At 39.1% G+C, this 16,104-nt stretch overlaps 1 protein-coding gene across 2 annotated transcripts in view; it reads left to right on the top strand.

Moving 5' to 3' along the window:
* Positions 1-819: 819 nt before the first annotated feature.
* The window catches only part of LOC110040734 (solute carrier family 2, facilitated glucose transporter member 3-like), an 81,266-nt gene continuing 65,981 nt past the window's right edge, over positions 820-16,104 (top strand). For both annotated transcript variants that reach the window (XM_020745999.2, XM_020745998.2), the window contains exon 1: positions 820-1,139. In XM_020745999.2, coding sequence (XP_020601658.2) covers positions 948-1,139 — 192 coding nt within the window. In that variant the 5' untranslated portion in view covers positions 820-947. The remainder of the gene's footprint in view (positions 1,140-16,104) is intronic.

The following is a 16,104-nucleotide window of genomic DNA, read 5'->3' as shown; positions in this document are numbered from 1 at the left end:
CTACTACTGCTGTTTTGTAAAGCAAATCGAACTAGGAACAGTTAGAAAGCACTCCGGCCATAAAAATCTACTCGACAAGAAAATTTCTGTAATAAATGTTCGATGCTACAGGAGATGGCTTACCCAAAAAGGTTCAGTCAGCCTCAACAAACTTATACTGAGAAGAGGGCTTTCGCGAACCGGATTTCGTGTGAGTGACAAGATTGGGAATAGAGAAATACTGCGCAGATTGAGTGGTAGTTTTACAGCACCGAGACTAAAATTGGTTACACTGCTTCTCAGAAATTTTGTTTTGCCTCTGTAATATCATTAAACGATCTGAATAATTTGAGGATAATCAAAGCGCAGAGTTTAATATTGGCTGGCCGGGAACACGCAGTTCGCAAACCGGAGAGCAACCACTGTTTAAATCTTCGATCGAACTTTCATGTTAAATTTGAAACTGAAAATACACTAAGCGGTCAATTTTCGATAGAAATCTTGTGAGGTAAATGCCATTCTTGCAAATAGTCGCTGCATATTTACGTTCAGAGTCACTCTGGTTCAGAGTAAAGACATACAAAGTCAAATACTGCTTCCGAACGCCACCCCTCCAAAAATCAATTTTGCTCGAAGACCCAACTGCAACGGAGTTTAGTTACCAGTTTTATGCTGCGTGTTATTAGATAGAACACATGATATGATTGGCTCCGTATATCACATTACGTCAGAGGACATGTCTGCTACATAGGACATAACTGCAACGGTACACTGTCGTGTCCTGTCCAACCTCGTTCCCAGGGTCTCTCATCTTACCGTTCCATGAGAGACCCTGGGAACGAGGTTGTGTCATTTCGTGTTCTGTTGTGTTAGTCTTGGCAGAAGAATATATGCTTCTGGTCTTGGTGAATCGCTGGTGGCGCTTTAATATGAAGAGGCAAGGTAACGTACAACAGATGTAGTTTATTATGGCAGAAGAGGAGAGAGATCTTCATTCACTTCTAACTTCGGAAAAAGACGAACTTATTCCAAACCGTCCAAGAATTTCTTCCACAAATTCGGGATGGAGTTTCTGGCTGGTCTACACCGCAGCTGTGGTAGTTCTAGGCTCCTCTTTCCAATTTGGCTACGGTACATCGTGTATCAATGGACCGGAGAAGGTAATGAGCTAGTTAGGCGCTCCATTCATGTGCTGAATCGGAGCGGCTAACCTAACTACAGTTTGGTACACTAAAAATGTTCACCAAAGGTTATCGTATTTCATATGTAAATGTGACGACTTTGGGGCGCAGCTGTTAGGGCCATTCCATTTAATATCCGAACCCCCGCTGTTGATGAGGTCATTCAAGTGTTGACAGGATTTTTTCAAGACCCCTCAGAAAATGTCAAAAGCGTCCTTTTAACCTTTGGAAACTTTTGAGTTATTCCTTATACCCTTCACAAAATTTCAACTACAGACCATGACCTTAAGAAATTTCGACCTTCCCTTCTATGCCTACATTGGGGGGGGGGGGGGGGGGGGAGGTGGAAAAAAAAATGGAATGGCATTTAACATGTAACAAGTTTGTTCTCCTTTTAAGTCATTCTACAAAACCATCCATCCATCCATCCATCCATCAATCAATCAATCAATCAATCAGTAAGTCAGTTAGTCATTCTTGTCGCTCCATGACAGTTAAGGTTACAGTATACCTTCATGGGTGTCTCGCGTGCAAGTGATGTAGCATGTGCAGTTTAAGATGTAGATACCTAAACCCCTACATCAAATTAAAGCTTATAGAGCTGGCTATCAAAGTATACCAAAAATTTTGAAATAGAATGAATTGTCAAATTTTTCACGACCACAAAACGTGAATGCCAGAATCACCTTTCGAAAGCTACAAGTCAAAGCAAATTTTGTTTTTCGCCAATTTAATTTTTTCCTCAGTTTCAGGGCCCAAAGCACTTAAAAAAAGGGTCTTCGTTTTGGCATATTCAATTGTAGTAAAAAGTTTCAGAACATTTTCGAAATAGGATTAAAAAAATGTGGAGTGATTGTACAAAAATCGCTCTCGAAGAAAAAGTATTTCGAAATTAATAATTCGCAGATCCATGTTCTTGTAGTTTATATGTTAAACTACCTACTGTCTAAATTTCAGGGCAATTGAACAAATTCCCGTCGAGTTATAACTCTTTAAAGTGTCTGCTTTAAGCAAAAAATTTTGTTCGAGAAAACAGCGCTAAGAAAAATCTTCTGCTTTGCAAACAAACTCCGCCCACAAACGCCTTCAACTGGGTTCTCAGATAACTGAGCCAATCAGTGCGGGGAGAATTTACTACTATTAACCTCCTAATGAAATTTACGTGCGAATCTCCAAAAAACCCTTGTGTTTCACAATGCGCTCGAGGCCTTGAAGGCGGAGAGATAATTTTTCTGTAGCTTGCTTTTGCTTGAAGCTTTTCTGGCAAAACGGGGAAGACTAAAAAGGATACAAACGCTAGAGTGGCTGGGCGAAGAAACCAAACAAAAGAAAGCACTGTGGAGCAACTGTGTGTTGTCAACTGTGCATGGATAATATTTCAAATGGTCTCAATGAGTCCGATGATTTGTTGATATCGGACTTATCTGAAGAGTCTCTGTCAACATCCCTATTATTACCATCCAGTTCCGAAATTTTTGCAGAACCTTCCTTTTCTCTTACCACAAATTTTTTGCCCACCTTATATGATAGCTGTAACTTTATCCACATGGCAAACTTTCGTTTCTTCACTCATTGATGTATTTTCATTCGTTCTTCACTGTTTTTGCTTTTTTGAACTGGTCCATGTTTTTAACATGGTCTATGTTTACTTATAACTTAATAGAGTTACACCTAATACCAAGAATGCTTGGTAGTCACAACAACAATGCTGATCAACTGAGAAGTTAATTCGTGACATCCATACAGGTAATTCCTGTGAAAACCGTCTTGGTTGATTGCATACATACCATAGGGCTGTCAATCAAGAGGGAAACTTTCAATTCCAGCGAAAACGTAAAACTGCCATTTCTCTGCCAGTATGTAGCCTTTTTCAAATTTTTTTTTTCAGAAATTAGAGATTATTCTTCGACCACTACTTTGACCCAAAAATCCAAATTTGAACAAAATTGCCGACCCAAAGGTATACTGTAACCTTAACACAAGGGAGCAGCATGTGTTACTGGTCCAGGGAAAACAGCTTGATCGCAAATGACTGTATCACTGGCTAATTGAATGATTTTGAATTTTATTTAATGTGCAATCTATTAACAACTACATGTAAATAGAGAATACTTATGTTTTTCGGGTGACTACAGGTTAATATGGCTGTTGTTGTCTACTGGAAATCATACAGTTTGTTCCCCAAATAACTTATTTTACTAGCCATGCCATGAATTCATGGATATTTTTACATGCTGGATGGGTTTTTCTTTCTTGCTCTTCACTGAGGTTGCTCGGCAGATGGACTTTCATTTTTTCGTCTGAAAGAAACTCAGACATCTGATCACGACAGGCACATGCACTCATAAAAGTCACCTGACAAAAGGCCTGCTTTGAAGTTGTGAAACCTTCGTGATTCACCATTTTGGTCTGTCTTGGTCCTAGTAATTTCTCACTACATGTTCTCAATGAATGAAGATGTCTGTAAAAACTTGAGAGCTACAGTGCAGCTCAGAAATAAGTGAACCAAAATATATGTGTATTTTGCATCAGCCAAACCACACACATGCGTATACATATGTATATCTGTACACTGTTTCACGTATACTGTACACTATATGCATGTATATCTCATTAGTATGTATGAGCTAACATAATATACCTCTTACTAACCGAGTTTGAGGTCCATACTGTAAGTTACGGACTGAGGTTTTTCCCCTTCGATTTATGGCCCAGGCGCGAAGTGCGTGGGTCATAAATCGAAGGGGAAAAACGAGGATCCGTAACTTACAGTATGGACCAAGAAGACGAGGTTAGTAAGATATTTATTATAGCTCTACTGTGTGTCTGATGGGTTCGGAAATGATTTCTATTCATGCGGACTCGGAAAGGCTTCAAATTTTTGATGCACCTAGAAAGCAAAGCGAGTCCGTTCGAAACTGTTTTCAAGTCGTTGGCCACTTTATTACATAATTTAGAGTATAAGAAAGTTTTGAACTTTCTCTTGCTATAAAAGTTAAGAACACTCACCGATAAATTACGAAACCGGGTGGCAACAAAACCAACTTTAAATTTTAGCGGGCCGTACGGAGAGTACGGCCTGCTAAATTGACCAATCACAGCGCGCATACTAACTGAGGGATATAATAATGTTTCTTTTGTCTACAAGTTGTCGTTTCCATTGGCTTGATCATGACAACTTGACGGAGAGGGCAAGATTGAGAGTTTTGATCACCATTTAAATTCAGGCTAGACTTTGCTGAAACAAAAATCAACTTACTATACATATAAATAGATAGTAATTTGCTGAGTAATTTTTGTTCAGCTTTGGATCGTGCTTTTGTTGAAGAATGTTGTTTTGTTGTAGTTGAGTTGCGGCGAATAGAAGCATTCCATCACGTGCAAAATGTTGGGAGCCTGGAGGGCTTCTGTTTACTTTACAAATTTACCCAGGAAATTCAGTGATTCCCTGACAAAGCAAGCATATTACCAGTATTTGTGAAATGAAAACCCAATTGAAATGAAAAGTTTCAGAGAGATTTTAATTTCTACATGTATTCTCAACACATACATATACATGTAGGGAATAACTGGGAATGTACATGTAAAGTTGCAGTTGGTAAGCGCCCTTAAGGGTTGTAAACTTGAGGACTAAGTGCAACTTGCAAAATAATTCTTTGCCAGTGAGTTGTGAACAGTAACTGCAAAGTAAACATTTGGTGTACAAACAAGAAGTTCAAGCGACTGTTTCATTATTGCTTCCCAATTTATTGCCAGCTAAATATCAAACTTTTCCTGGAAATTTCTTTTGTTTGGCCCAGTGCTACGACCTGTAGCATGCTTCGGGTGTACAAATTGCTTAAGTGACAAGTTTTGTTGAATATCTCTGCATCAGAAAAAGCCATGACCACGAAACCTTCTCCAAGCCTTGCATTTGTAATAAGAACAACAGTGACCTAAAATAAGCTTGGGTTCGAGCAATATGTTTTAAATAATTTTTGATCCAAAAATATAAAAATGTGAGAAAATGGCACGTTATGCATAACAGCACACAAGTGAAAATTGAAAACAACAACAGATTATTCTTGTCAGCATTTAATTTAAAACACCACCAGTTGTAAGAAATAAATAAAGTTAACTAACTCTAAGGATACAAGTGATATTTGGAAAATAATGCACTCCTTGTAGTCAAAATCCTCCTAAATTTCAAGCTAGTCGAGCCAGCTCTCCAAGACAAAATACAAATGGTAACAGTGTCAACGTTCTGTTCAACTTGTTTAGATAACATTCACGGATATAAATGCTCATACAACAAATTCATTCTTCTCCAATTTCTAGCTTGACTCGTTGCATTGTGTTGAAAATATTCACTGAAATCTCAATCCCCAAGTGAAATGGCAACCATCTTTGTTGAGCAAAATAAAAGCATCACCACCATACAAATTCCTTTGAAACTCGCTTCTTGGACCTTCGATGAGTGCCATCTTCTTGACATCCAATGCTCATTTCATCACTAAAGCTCTACCAAAAACTTAACTTCGTATGTTACATTCCCATGAAAATACAACCATGTCCATGTAGTGGCATTAGAGTTAAAAAAACATATCTTTTGTGGACAGATTTGTTAATAATTATTAGAGCCTATTTTAGTCAATTAAACACATTTCTGCATTTAGTTTCAAGGCAGAAAAGTAACTAAAGCCAAATCTGGATCAGCCATTGGACAATATATTGGAACATTTGTCTAGATAGTCTGAAGTTCTCTTTCCACCCTTTTTGTATGAAATTTCCATGCAAAAGGGTTTCAAACCAGTGTACCAAACTTGGGGGTACACTTAAAGTCACTCGGTTTATTACAAATCTAGTTATTTTTCCTTTGCTCTCCCACCATTGTACAACTCCCGAATCTCGTGTTCTGTGTTATTTTCTCTTTTTTAAAAAAACTCTCCAATTACAGCAGTTACTGCAGTCTGTCTGAAGTACCAGAGGGTTTAAATGTTTTTAATTCTGATGCTGCTTCCAATGGCAATTTTGACGGCATTGTCTCTTTGAGTGGCAATTGGTTGTCATCTTCCGGAGGTGATGCTCTGATTGACTCGGATGTTTCTGCTGATTTTTCGGTTGAGGGTGGTTTAGTTATCACGCGCTCTTCTGTTGATCACAAAGGCACATTTGCAGCTTCAGGTGGCTGGTCATTCTCAACTTTGTCATTTCCCAAAACATACAGTACATCATGCCTATCGAAAATTCTCCATCGAAACATTCATAATGTGAACGATACACCTTTAGGTTCAGAGGTTGAATAAAACAAAGTCAAATTTTGTTTAAATGCATTTTATTCTGACAATGCCCTTTCCAAACTGCTTATAATGTAAAATGGTTTGTGTGATAATACATTTCAAGTAGAATTTCGTGATGAAGACTGGCTTTGTCCCCACAGGTTTGCTATAAAGCTGGCAAATGTAGAGCTGTCAAGGTGGTCATTTCTGGCAATCAGCTGCTTTTTCATCGCTAGTGCGTGAGCTTTGTTTTGTTTAGCCCTAAAATTATTGTTAAGCTTACCTGCTACCCTTCATGACTTCTTGTTACTGTTGGACAGGACAGGAACGACAGCATTGTTTGCTGCCATTTCATCGTGGAAACTGAATAACTGAATGACACAACATTTGCATGTGCAGAGAACTGACGAATGTCATGACGTTTAACAGAAAGCCTGCGAAAAATCACTTGCTTCGAAATTTGAAAGGTATCAGTCAGTGTTAACAAAATAAAGCACACATAGATCTATAACAGTGTACTGTTTCTTTTTCATCTATTACTTTCTTACCAGATTAGCTCACCGTAAATGTGTATTTTTAAGACTTCTGAGCATTTGCAGGCGGTAATTAGTGCTCTTACAAGCTGTAAATTTTACTGGTTACCACCTGATAAGGAGAACCCTAAGTCCCAGTGGCAAGGCTGATCATAGAATGTCACAAGTTTTTCAACCGTCTCTTTTAACAAACGTACTGCCCATGAGCCTTCGCGTACTACACTCACACCCAGTTCTCTGTTCCGTGTTGGCAAAATATTAATTTATGTCAATACCGATTATTGCAAATTACTTATTTTGCCTTCACTGCACAACCGAACACACGCAAAGGTTGAGGCATGGGCACCTTGGTCAGCCAGGCCTAAGACAGATAGCTAAATGCAGGGCTTGGGCTCACAGAGACAGAGCCTTAGAAACTTCTAGCTTACTAACAAGAGAATCCTTTACAAATGTTCTTTGCCGTGACTATAGTTTAGCGATGATGGCACTTAAGATTCCTCTCTGAAACACCAGAGGTAGCAGCTAAAGTACCTCCACCTGACCTAGCTGAATGAGTACTAAACTTGCAGATATCTGGTACAATATTTGCGAAAGACTATTTAAAAGACTGCCTAATTAGGTGGAATAACTAATCGGTTTGTTTATAGAGATAAGGCTCTTATGATTGCCTGAAGCTGAAATAGCCCTAAAAAGATACTTGTCTGAATTTTCAGGAATCTGGGACTTCTGCGCATACAGTTTAAGTAAAGAACACAAACACGTGCTAAATGGGGATTCAGCAATAATGACTGATATTTGGTCTGTCTTGCTTTTCTCTATGCTGATTGTAATGTAACCCTTGTTAAACTGAACATCTCTACCACAAATAGCACATAACTCAGAACTTCTAAGAAAACCAGAAAATGCAAGGATGAACATGACTAAATTTCTTGATTGTAAAAGGTCTTCTAGATTGGTCTCTGCAGCAAGAAGGTTGAGGTGGTGGGCCACCAGGGGTTTCTTTCTATTGGCTATTGGCTGACTGGCAAGGCGAGCAGCTCCTTCTTTTACAGCAATAACAGTAGGGTGTAATATTGGTGAGTCGACGCCTGCAAGAAGATGTATCCATTTGAATGCATAGAAGGTGATAGATAGATAGAGAAATCATTTATTAAACTCACAACTTCCAGCTATAAGCTGAATTACTTGTGTTATATACTACATGTTTAAAAAATTCAAACTATAAAAATTCCTAACTATACATAAAAAAATTATATCATAATAAAATACATCAAACTAGTACAAAATTCTATTTACAATTGTTGTTTATTTGCATGGTGCATTATGAAAGTATTTCTAAACCTCTTTGTTTTTACATTCGGGATTGAAAACATATGCCTAGTCCTGAAATTATATCTCTCACTGTCATGGCGCGTGGGCAGCAGGCCAGCTAGTGTATGCTGGTCATTACTCTACAATTTGTTTAAACAGAATGCTACATAATTCCTCACGTCTATGAAAGAGTGTTTTGAAGCCCGCATCTTCCAGGGCCTTGCAATACAAAACCTCTGGGAATAGGATCCTTAAGACTCTTTTCTGAACCCTCTCTATTTGGTTGGACAAATAGGCTGGCAAGCTAGCGTGGAAAGCCTGGCATGCATATTCTAGAACGGAACGTATGCATGCACAATAAAATTGAATTAGAGACTTACGGTCTATGCTAGCGTGCTTGAGTTGCTTAAGCAAGTAAATTCGTCGAGACGCTTTCGTAGTGATATTATCGACATGATCATTCCATTTAAGGTCATTCCTTACAGTGATGCCCAATATCTTAGCTGATTTCACAATTTCAAAAGCATTACCATTAGCCGTGAGAGAAACAGTGTCCAAGTTACGTTCCCTTGGAAAGTCTATTCTGAGTTCCTTGCACCTAAGTGAGTTCAGTTTGAATCTATTGTTGTTAGACCATCGAAGGACATCATGTACTGTATCTTGGAGCATTGAAGCACCAAACTTGGGGACAATTTGCGAGACCGTGGTGTCGTCTGTGAATTTCCACATGGAAGAGAGGGTGTTGCTCGTTGTGAGGTCGTTGATCATAACCAAAAAGAGCCATGGGCCAATCCAGGTTCTTTGTGGAATTCCGGCCGGGACTGGTTTAAAATCCTAGAAGCAATCAGAATTTAGCTTGACACGTTGATATCTGTTTCGTAAAAAGTGCGCCACCCAGTTGACCACGGTGGGTGTTACTCCTAGGCTATGGAGCTTGGCAATCAGTAAATTGTGGTCTACAAGATCAAAGGCTTTCTTGCAGTCCAGGAGTGCTGCTCTAACATGGGCACCAGTCCTGTCAGTGGCTTCGAACCAGTGATGCAGCATGGAGATGAGTACGAACGTAGTGCTTGAATCTGGAATAAAACCAAACTGGTTAGGGTCCATACACTCGAGTGTCAAGGGTTTGAATTCTCGGTCAAAGACAACCCCCTCCGCGGCTTGGGACAATGTAGATGTTAAAGATATGGGTCTCAGGTCTTTGTTAAAGTCTTCAATAGACACACCCTTGGGAACAGGTGGAACATCCGCTAGCTTCCATATACGTGGGACTTTAAATTCTGTAATTGATGTAACACCTCGGTTAAAGCTGGAGCTAGTATATCAGCACCCAGTTTGGCAGGTTGTCAGGCCCCCCTGCTCTAGACGCGCTAACATTGCTTAGGCGTGCTGCAACAGAGTCAACTGTCACTGAAATAGGCTTGTCAACTTCGCATAAAACCATGACGTCATCAGATAGCGGATTGTACTCTTGCATAGCACCGACAAAAGCCTCGTTGATTTTATCAGCGAGGTCTCGGTCAGTGCAGTCTGTGTGGATTCTTAAAATGGACCTTATGTCTTCCCGCGCACTACCACCATTTCCACAGAGCTGTTTAACTTCACGCCACCAATCGCGAGGGCACGTGTCCTTAAAGTCACGCACCTTGTTGTCATAATAAATCTCCCGACACCTTTTCCTTTCATGGTTTACTTTGTTCCTAAGTAATTTGAATAGCAACGTATCACTGGATGAGAAGGCTTGCGGTCTTTTCTGAATAAGCTGTTTAAGATCAGCATTTAGCCAGGGTCTGTCTGTTTGGTGAACTTTTGCAGGTGCAGTTGATGGTAGCGACAGACTTGCATGACTCAAGGTATTGCAAGTAGAGAGCACAATCAGTGGGTCTGACTGGAAACTCTAAGGTACCCAAGACAACGCTAGCAAAGGCTTTCCACTTGTTAGAAGCTCTCAAGTAATTTTCTGATGTCCCAGATGCTTTGGAAGCTAGCATGGTGGATTTGAGATTTTCCGTTAGCTGATCCACTCTTGTGGAATTTTGGGCCTCTTAAGACCAGAAAATGGAAGTGAGGGTACAGTATCTCAGGATAAGAAAGAGGAAAAATATCAAGAAAATCTAAAACATTCCAAGGAGAAGGCAGCAATGCACACAATGCTGAATTTGCATTTAACTGACTGTTTTCAGTAAGTAAAGCCACTTTGCCCTCCAGGAAATACACTTCTCACGCATCACAATACAAAAACCGCGCTATTCTACTGGGCATACCCCTCTAAGGTTTTGCACATTGGCAACATAATATACCCCTCTAGGGTACAAAAAACGTGATAAATCACCCCTCTAGGGCCTCTCCTGGATGCCTCTTTAAAGCATAACACATTTAACTTGATATTACTATCAAGTAGTAAGTACTTCATGCAAATACGCCTTATTGGCAAGACAAGATAACAGCTGCAAATAACAGCTGCGTCTGCCCAAATGGAATCAACAAACGGAGCTAGGAAGCTTTTATGAGATAACTTGAAATCCAATCTGGGAATGATGCCGAAGTCAAGACGTAGAGCTAATGAAACGAATGCCAATAGCTTGCTACCAAAATAGAGTTATTAGCTTTCCCGCTAATGAATAAATTAGGAAAGTTAGGCAGGATAACCCAGTCATGGATAAATGTACTCCAATGGAAACCATCCGAATACAGGATAGGCCAAAATTCTGCTGACTTCCAAAGGGGAACAATCAGAGTTCCTTGAGCACTGTAAAGCTCCATCTGCTTGATAACTTTAGATGTTAAATACACAGGAGGGCATAGCCAGTTATTATGATGAGACCGATCCTGAGAAAATGCATTAACACCACTCAAACCAGGCTGGTAAAACCTTGAATTAAAGCACTGGATTTAGGCATTGTAGGATCAAGCGAACCTGGACCCCATAAGTCATCAAGAGCGTTGAAGACTGTATCGCTGATCAAGTAGTCGTCATAATCAATGAATTTGCTTATAATAGATCATCCACCACACTATGTAGGTCTCTTGGGGTCCATTGCATATCAATATTAGTAGCATTAAGTAAACAACTTCAATGGATATCCATAGCAAGCTCCTGTAATGCTGGAGTCTTAGAGCCGGAATTAACGATTTGGATAATATTCTGATTATCAGTGAACCATGTGACTGTCTGGGCTTTCAAAGACTCCACGAAGGCTTTCACTGATAAAGAAATGGCTAATAACTCTCTGAACGTAGAACTTTGAGCTTTCTCAAAATCTGAACAGTTTTCATGGAACATCTTGCCCTTGAACTCGATGAAACTGCTGCAAGCTGAGCCAGAAGCATTGGAGTAGATGATCTAGATGGCTCGTGCCTGACAGGCCAAATAGGTATTCTGTTAAGACTTGCCACATTAAATTTCCAGAAATTCAACTCAGCCAGAGCTTTAGACGAAAGACGAACGTAAGAGTTCCAGGTTGGTACGGTATTGAAGACTGCAATTAAATTTCTAGGTATAAGCCTAGAGACATACCAGGAGCATCAAACACTTCAGTGACACAACTGTTGATAATGAGATTGTTGATGGCACTTTCTACGAAAGCTGACTGTTCCAAAGCCGAACTATTATTTTTAGCTGTAAAGGGCAGAGGAATTTGAAGAAGCGGTAATTTATAGCCATATTCAATAACATCAAGGATAAATTGAGGTGCGTGAATGTCATTCCAGAATTTCAGGGCTCCAGGTAGCTGTCCTTTAATGGACAAAATAGTCATTGCCAGATTTAACCTCAAAAGAATCTCCAGTGACATGTAGAAAAACTGATTTGTCGCTGTCCTCATGAACAAGGTCTTGTTCCAAATTGACGTCTGAAGTGAGTCATTTGGGATTCTGACTGGTATTAGAAGGAACATTCAATCGCAATTTAGGACAAGAAGCCCTCCAAAGCGCAAACCAGATGCCGATCTCTGAGACCAAAGCTAGAGGTTTAGATGCGAAAATAACTTGGGTAGCTGTGAAGTGGAAAGTTGCGCAGTTGTTGAAGTTGATGTGACATTACTTCTTTGCCGGATTGAGCATGAAGTGAAACGCTTCGTGGACTTAGCTGCTCTGGATTGGGACCTGTATATCTTTTTCTCATTTTTGTCGTTTGCGAGATCATGGTGTTCATATTCGAGGACCAGTTTCCATCCACGCCATGATTTATCAGCTGGTAGAATTAATTTTTCACGCTTTTGAAGAAGATCTAAGGCTTTGGTCTTCTAGGCATCGTTCCTTTCGAGGGCAATCTGGGAGTCATTAACAGCATCTTAAATAGCTTTGTTAGATTTGTACTGCTCCTTGTTGCTCTTTTTGTTGAAGTGAGGAAGGGAATCTTGCTTCAGCCTTTTAATCTCTGACATCTGTTGGGAAGCAATAGACTCGTTAGATGGTATGAGGTTAGAAATTGAAGAATTCATGAGATCTTTGATCTGAACGAGAAGATCTTTGTTGTTTTCAGTGACGACTTTCCTGACACCTGCTTCATCCATAACTAACTAAGGAAAAGTGATGAAGAGAACTAAAAAACCTTATGGGAAAGTGCTCGTGGCAAGGCTGACCATAGAATGTCACAAGTTTTTCAACCGTCTCCTTTTACAAACATACTACCCATGAGCCTTCATGTACTATGCTCACACCCAGTTCTCTGTTCTGTGTTGGCAAAACATTAATTTATGTCAATACCAACTATCACAAATTACATTATCTTGGTACTTGTGTCATTTGGACTCACTGTATCTGGGCACTTGTTCCATTTGGAATCACTGTATCTAGGCACTTCTGTCATTTGGACTCACTGGAATCATTGTATTTAGGCACTTGTGTCATTTTGACTTATGAGAGCTTAGACCATATTGCCTTCAAATTTTGTCCCATTAACCCATGGTAACTGCAGAGACTTGAAAGTTTTAATGCTTTATTCATATAAAAAGTCAATTTCAAGGAAAAAAAGGTATTTCCCCGAGAGAAATTTCTGTCTCTTGTACTATGCAGGGATGTGATAATGTAACAATACATTATTATCCAGTTCTGCTCTATTGTCTGTAAAGTGGTCGCCTATGGGAGGTTAAAAACAAAGAAAATTCAGACTTTTAGCTCTGAAAGTGGTCGGGGTTGCTTATTAGAGGTGGCCACTTTCAAGAGGTTCCAAATATACTGATTTGACTTGGAAACTTATGGTATTTTGGGAAACTCATTGTTTAGGAGAGATGGTTGTTACGAGAGGTGGTCGCAAAGGGAGGTTCGACTGTAGATAGTTTATTGAGTTTCAACTGTTGCAGTACATTACTGAATCATGCAGAAACTTTACTTTAAAATATTAGCAATGCAAAGTAAAATCAAGAAATGAAAACAATCATCCTGTTCGTTTTATATAGGGGCAACTGAAATGGGCATACACAGCAGAGGTTGTTGACAAACGTGATTGGCGGGGGTAAGAGGGGGTGTAGCTTGAGTAGTACATGGAGCGTTCAACAAATACACCGATTCCAGAAAAAACCGGAAGTCGCACCAAAACGAGGCTTAATAGCCCTCGCGGTAAATATCCAAAGCAACATGGCAAACAAAGAAGAGATGTCAATCTCTATTCTGATGATATTCCTGGCATCAGTGTGAGCGAAGAACAGATTGAAATATTGACACTTAGGCAAATGAAATTCTGGCTTAAAAGTTGCCGTATAAATTAAAGTGGCAAAATAAAGGAACATTTGGAAAGATATGTTTGCCATGCTTCGATTGTCTCAATCTCTAATATGCGAAAAAACATCCTCACCATTTTTATTGCCTAAAAGAACTTTATTCATGATCGGTTTAGGAAAAAGAATCTGAATGAAACGAAAATTTTAAAAATCTACGACCCTGACCCGAACAATAGCTTTACTAAAGCTAAAGTAGCTTAAAGTAGTAAAACTGATGAAGCAAGAGCTCGAAAGAACATACGGAAGTAAATTTAAAAATTGTTCCGGATATCGGGAATATTGCAACACAACATCCAAACGTAAACAAATTTCCTACGGCTGATTCATTTTTCGCTGACGACTTCAGTCAGAACATCCGATCTCTCTTCATGAATTAACAATCGGTGCGAGAGAATAAGACAAATCCTTGAGTTCAAAAGATGCTAATCAGAGTATTAAACAAGACTACAATCTACTCGCCAAGAATGGTGCAAACAAGGATTCGATACAGTGACAGGATCAATGCGTTACTGGGTAGGACGCAATCACAAAGCTGATTCATTGGTGAAATCACCAATAAAATTATCAAAGAAGTGTAACAAAGACTATCAGCCGCATGCCATGAAAGGTGGCCTTGAATATTAACTAGAAATGGACAAGTACATTGAAATAATGCATCAGCAGGGATAGACGAAGGTGCAAGTAACAAAATGCCTTTTTTGTACAAGAGAAAGGGAAATCTTGGGGGCTCCCCAGCTGAGCTGGTTACAGACCCAAGTAAGAGCAATCTCCATGAAATCATTGAAGCCAAGAATGTCATTGTTATGGATGGTGAGACCCTGAAAGATTGCCTTATAAAATCAATATGCAAAATGTTTGATACTGGTTTAAAAGTAAACAAGAGTCATATTTACTTCAGTTTATGAAGTGCAATGTACAACAACTAGTCTTTGTCGTGAACAGACTTGGAATGTCCTGGCTATAAATTGGAAGAAACTGAGAATTTTTTAATGAGCAAATTGCCTTGAACATAGAATGGTGGAAGGAGATGCTAAAGAATATTGAACAATTTATGACACATATATCATAATTATATGAACTGGCTTACCTAATGCTTAGAGATGGCCTTACAAGATGTGATTATTGCTAAAGCCAGAATAAATAATGTATATCAAAGTTCCAATAAGTTTGTCCAGCATTAAATATGAGAGAATTCACCTACTTCTAGTTTTTCTCTGGTAATGTTGAGTGAATATTTCAAAGTAGTTCAAACCATTTGGGAATCTATAAGATCATACAATGTAGGAAATTCTCAATCAGGTCAAATTCAATTGTACTTTTATGTTATTAGCAAATTATACACCAGACCATGTGTCCTTCTTAAACATTAGGTGTCAGGAATTATTAGATAACTTATTTTTCTGCCAGTCTACTAGTAAATAGCTCACTATCCAGGGTTGATTAACAACTCTACACAACCTTAGTGGAGTTATACCATCAATTATATGCCATCCATTTATTCTCCTAACAGCCATTTCAGCTTGTATTCTTACATTTGCAGTTCTGGATCATGGTTGAAAAACAGTCTTCCTCAGAAAATTAGTAAAATTATCGTCAGCTCTGGTTTACTCGGTCGCATAGAAGGAATGAAGATTATAACCTTCTTGCTTGCCAGTAAATGCTGTCTATCAAATCCCTGACATTAGAGAAATTCCTACAAGGCCTTAAAATGTGTTGTCAGACTTTTAGTAGTTCACTCTGCTTCTCCAAGTCTTGGGTGTCTGACTTTTTATCTCCCTGCAGTCTATTCTGCACTTTATGTTTTCAAATTCAGCCTAAAAAACTTCAGGTAAATAAATAAGGGGCAGGCTCCCCAACATCAAATACAGGAAATTTGCCCATGCAATAATTTATCTGACACTACTAATTCTGAAATATTAAACCTAAAAGCCAGATCTTGCGGAAATATTAAGCGAGTGAAAAGGATTCAAAATTCATCAATGGCTGTATTTAAATTACTAATGTCCTTCCACATTCAACATCGTTTTTTGAGAAACTTTTGTTGTTTACCTCAGAGGCATGAAAACTGATTAATTCCTAAGTTGATTGAAGCTGATGGGTATTCACATCTGTATTCACTTCT

This window comes from Orbicella faveolata, unplaced genomic scaffold (genome assembly GCF_042242905.1).
Source record: "Orbicella faveolata isolate gen_17 unplaced genomic scaffold, um_ofav_v1 contig_12, whole genome shotgun sequence".
NCBI lineage: Eukaryota > Metazoa > Cnidaria > Anthozoa > Scleractinia > Merulinidae > Orbicella > Orbicella faveolata.
The sequence above is the reverse complement of the archived record's forward strand: the minus strand, read 5'-3'. Positions and strand labels throughout refer to the sequence as shown.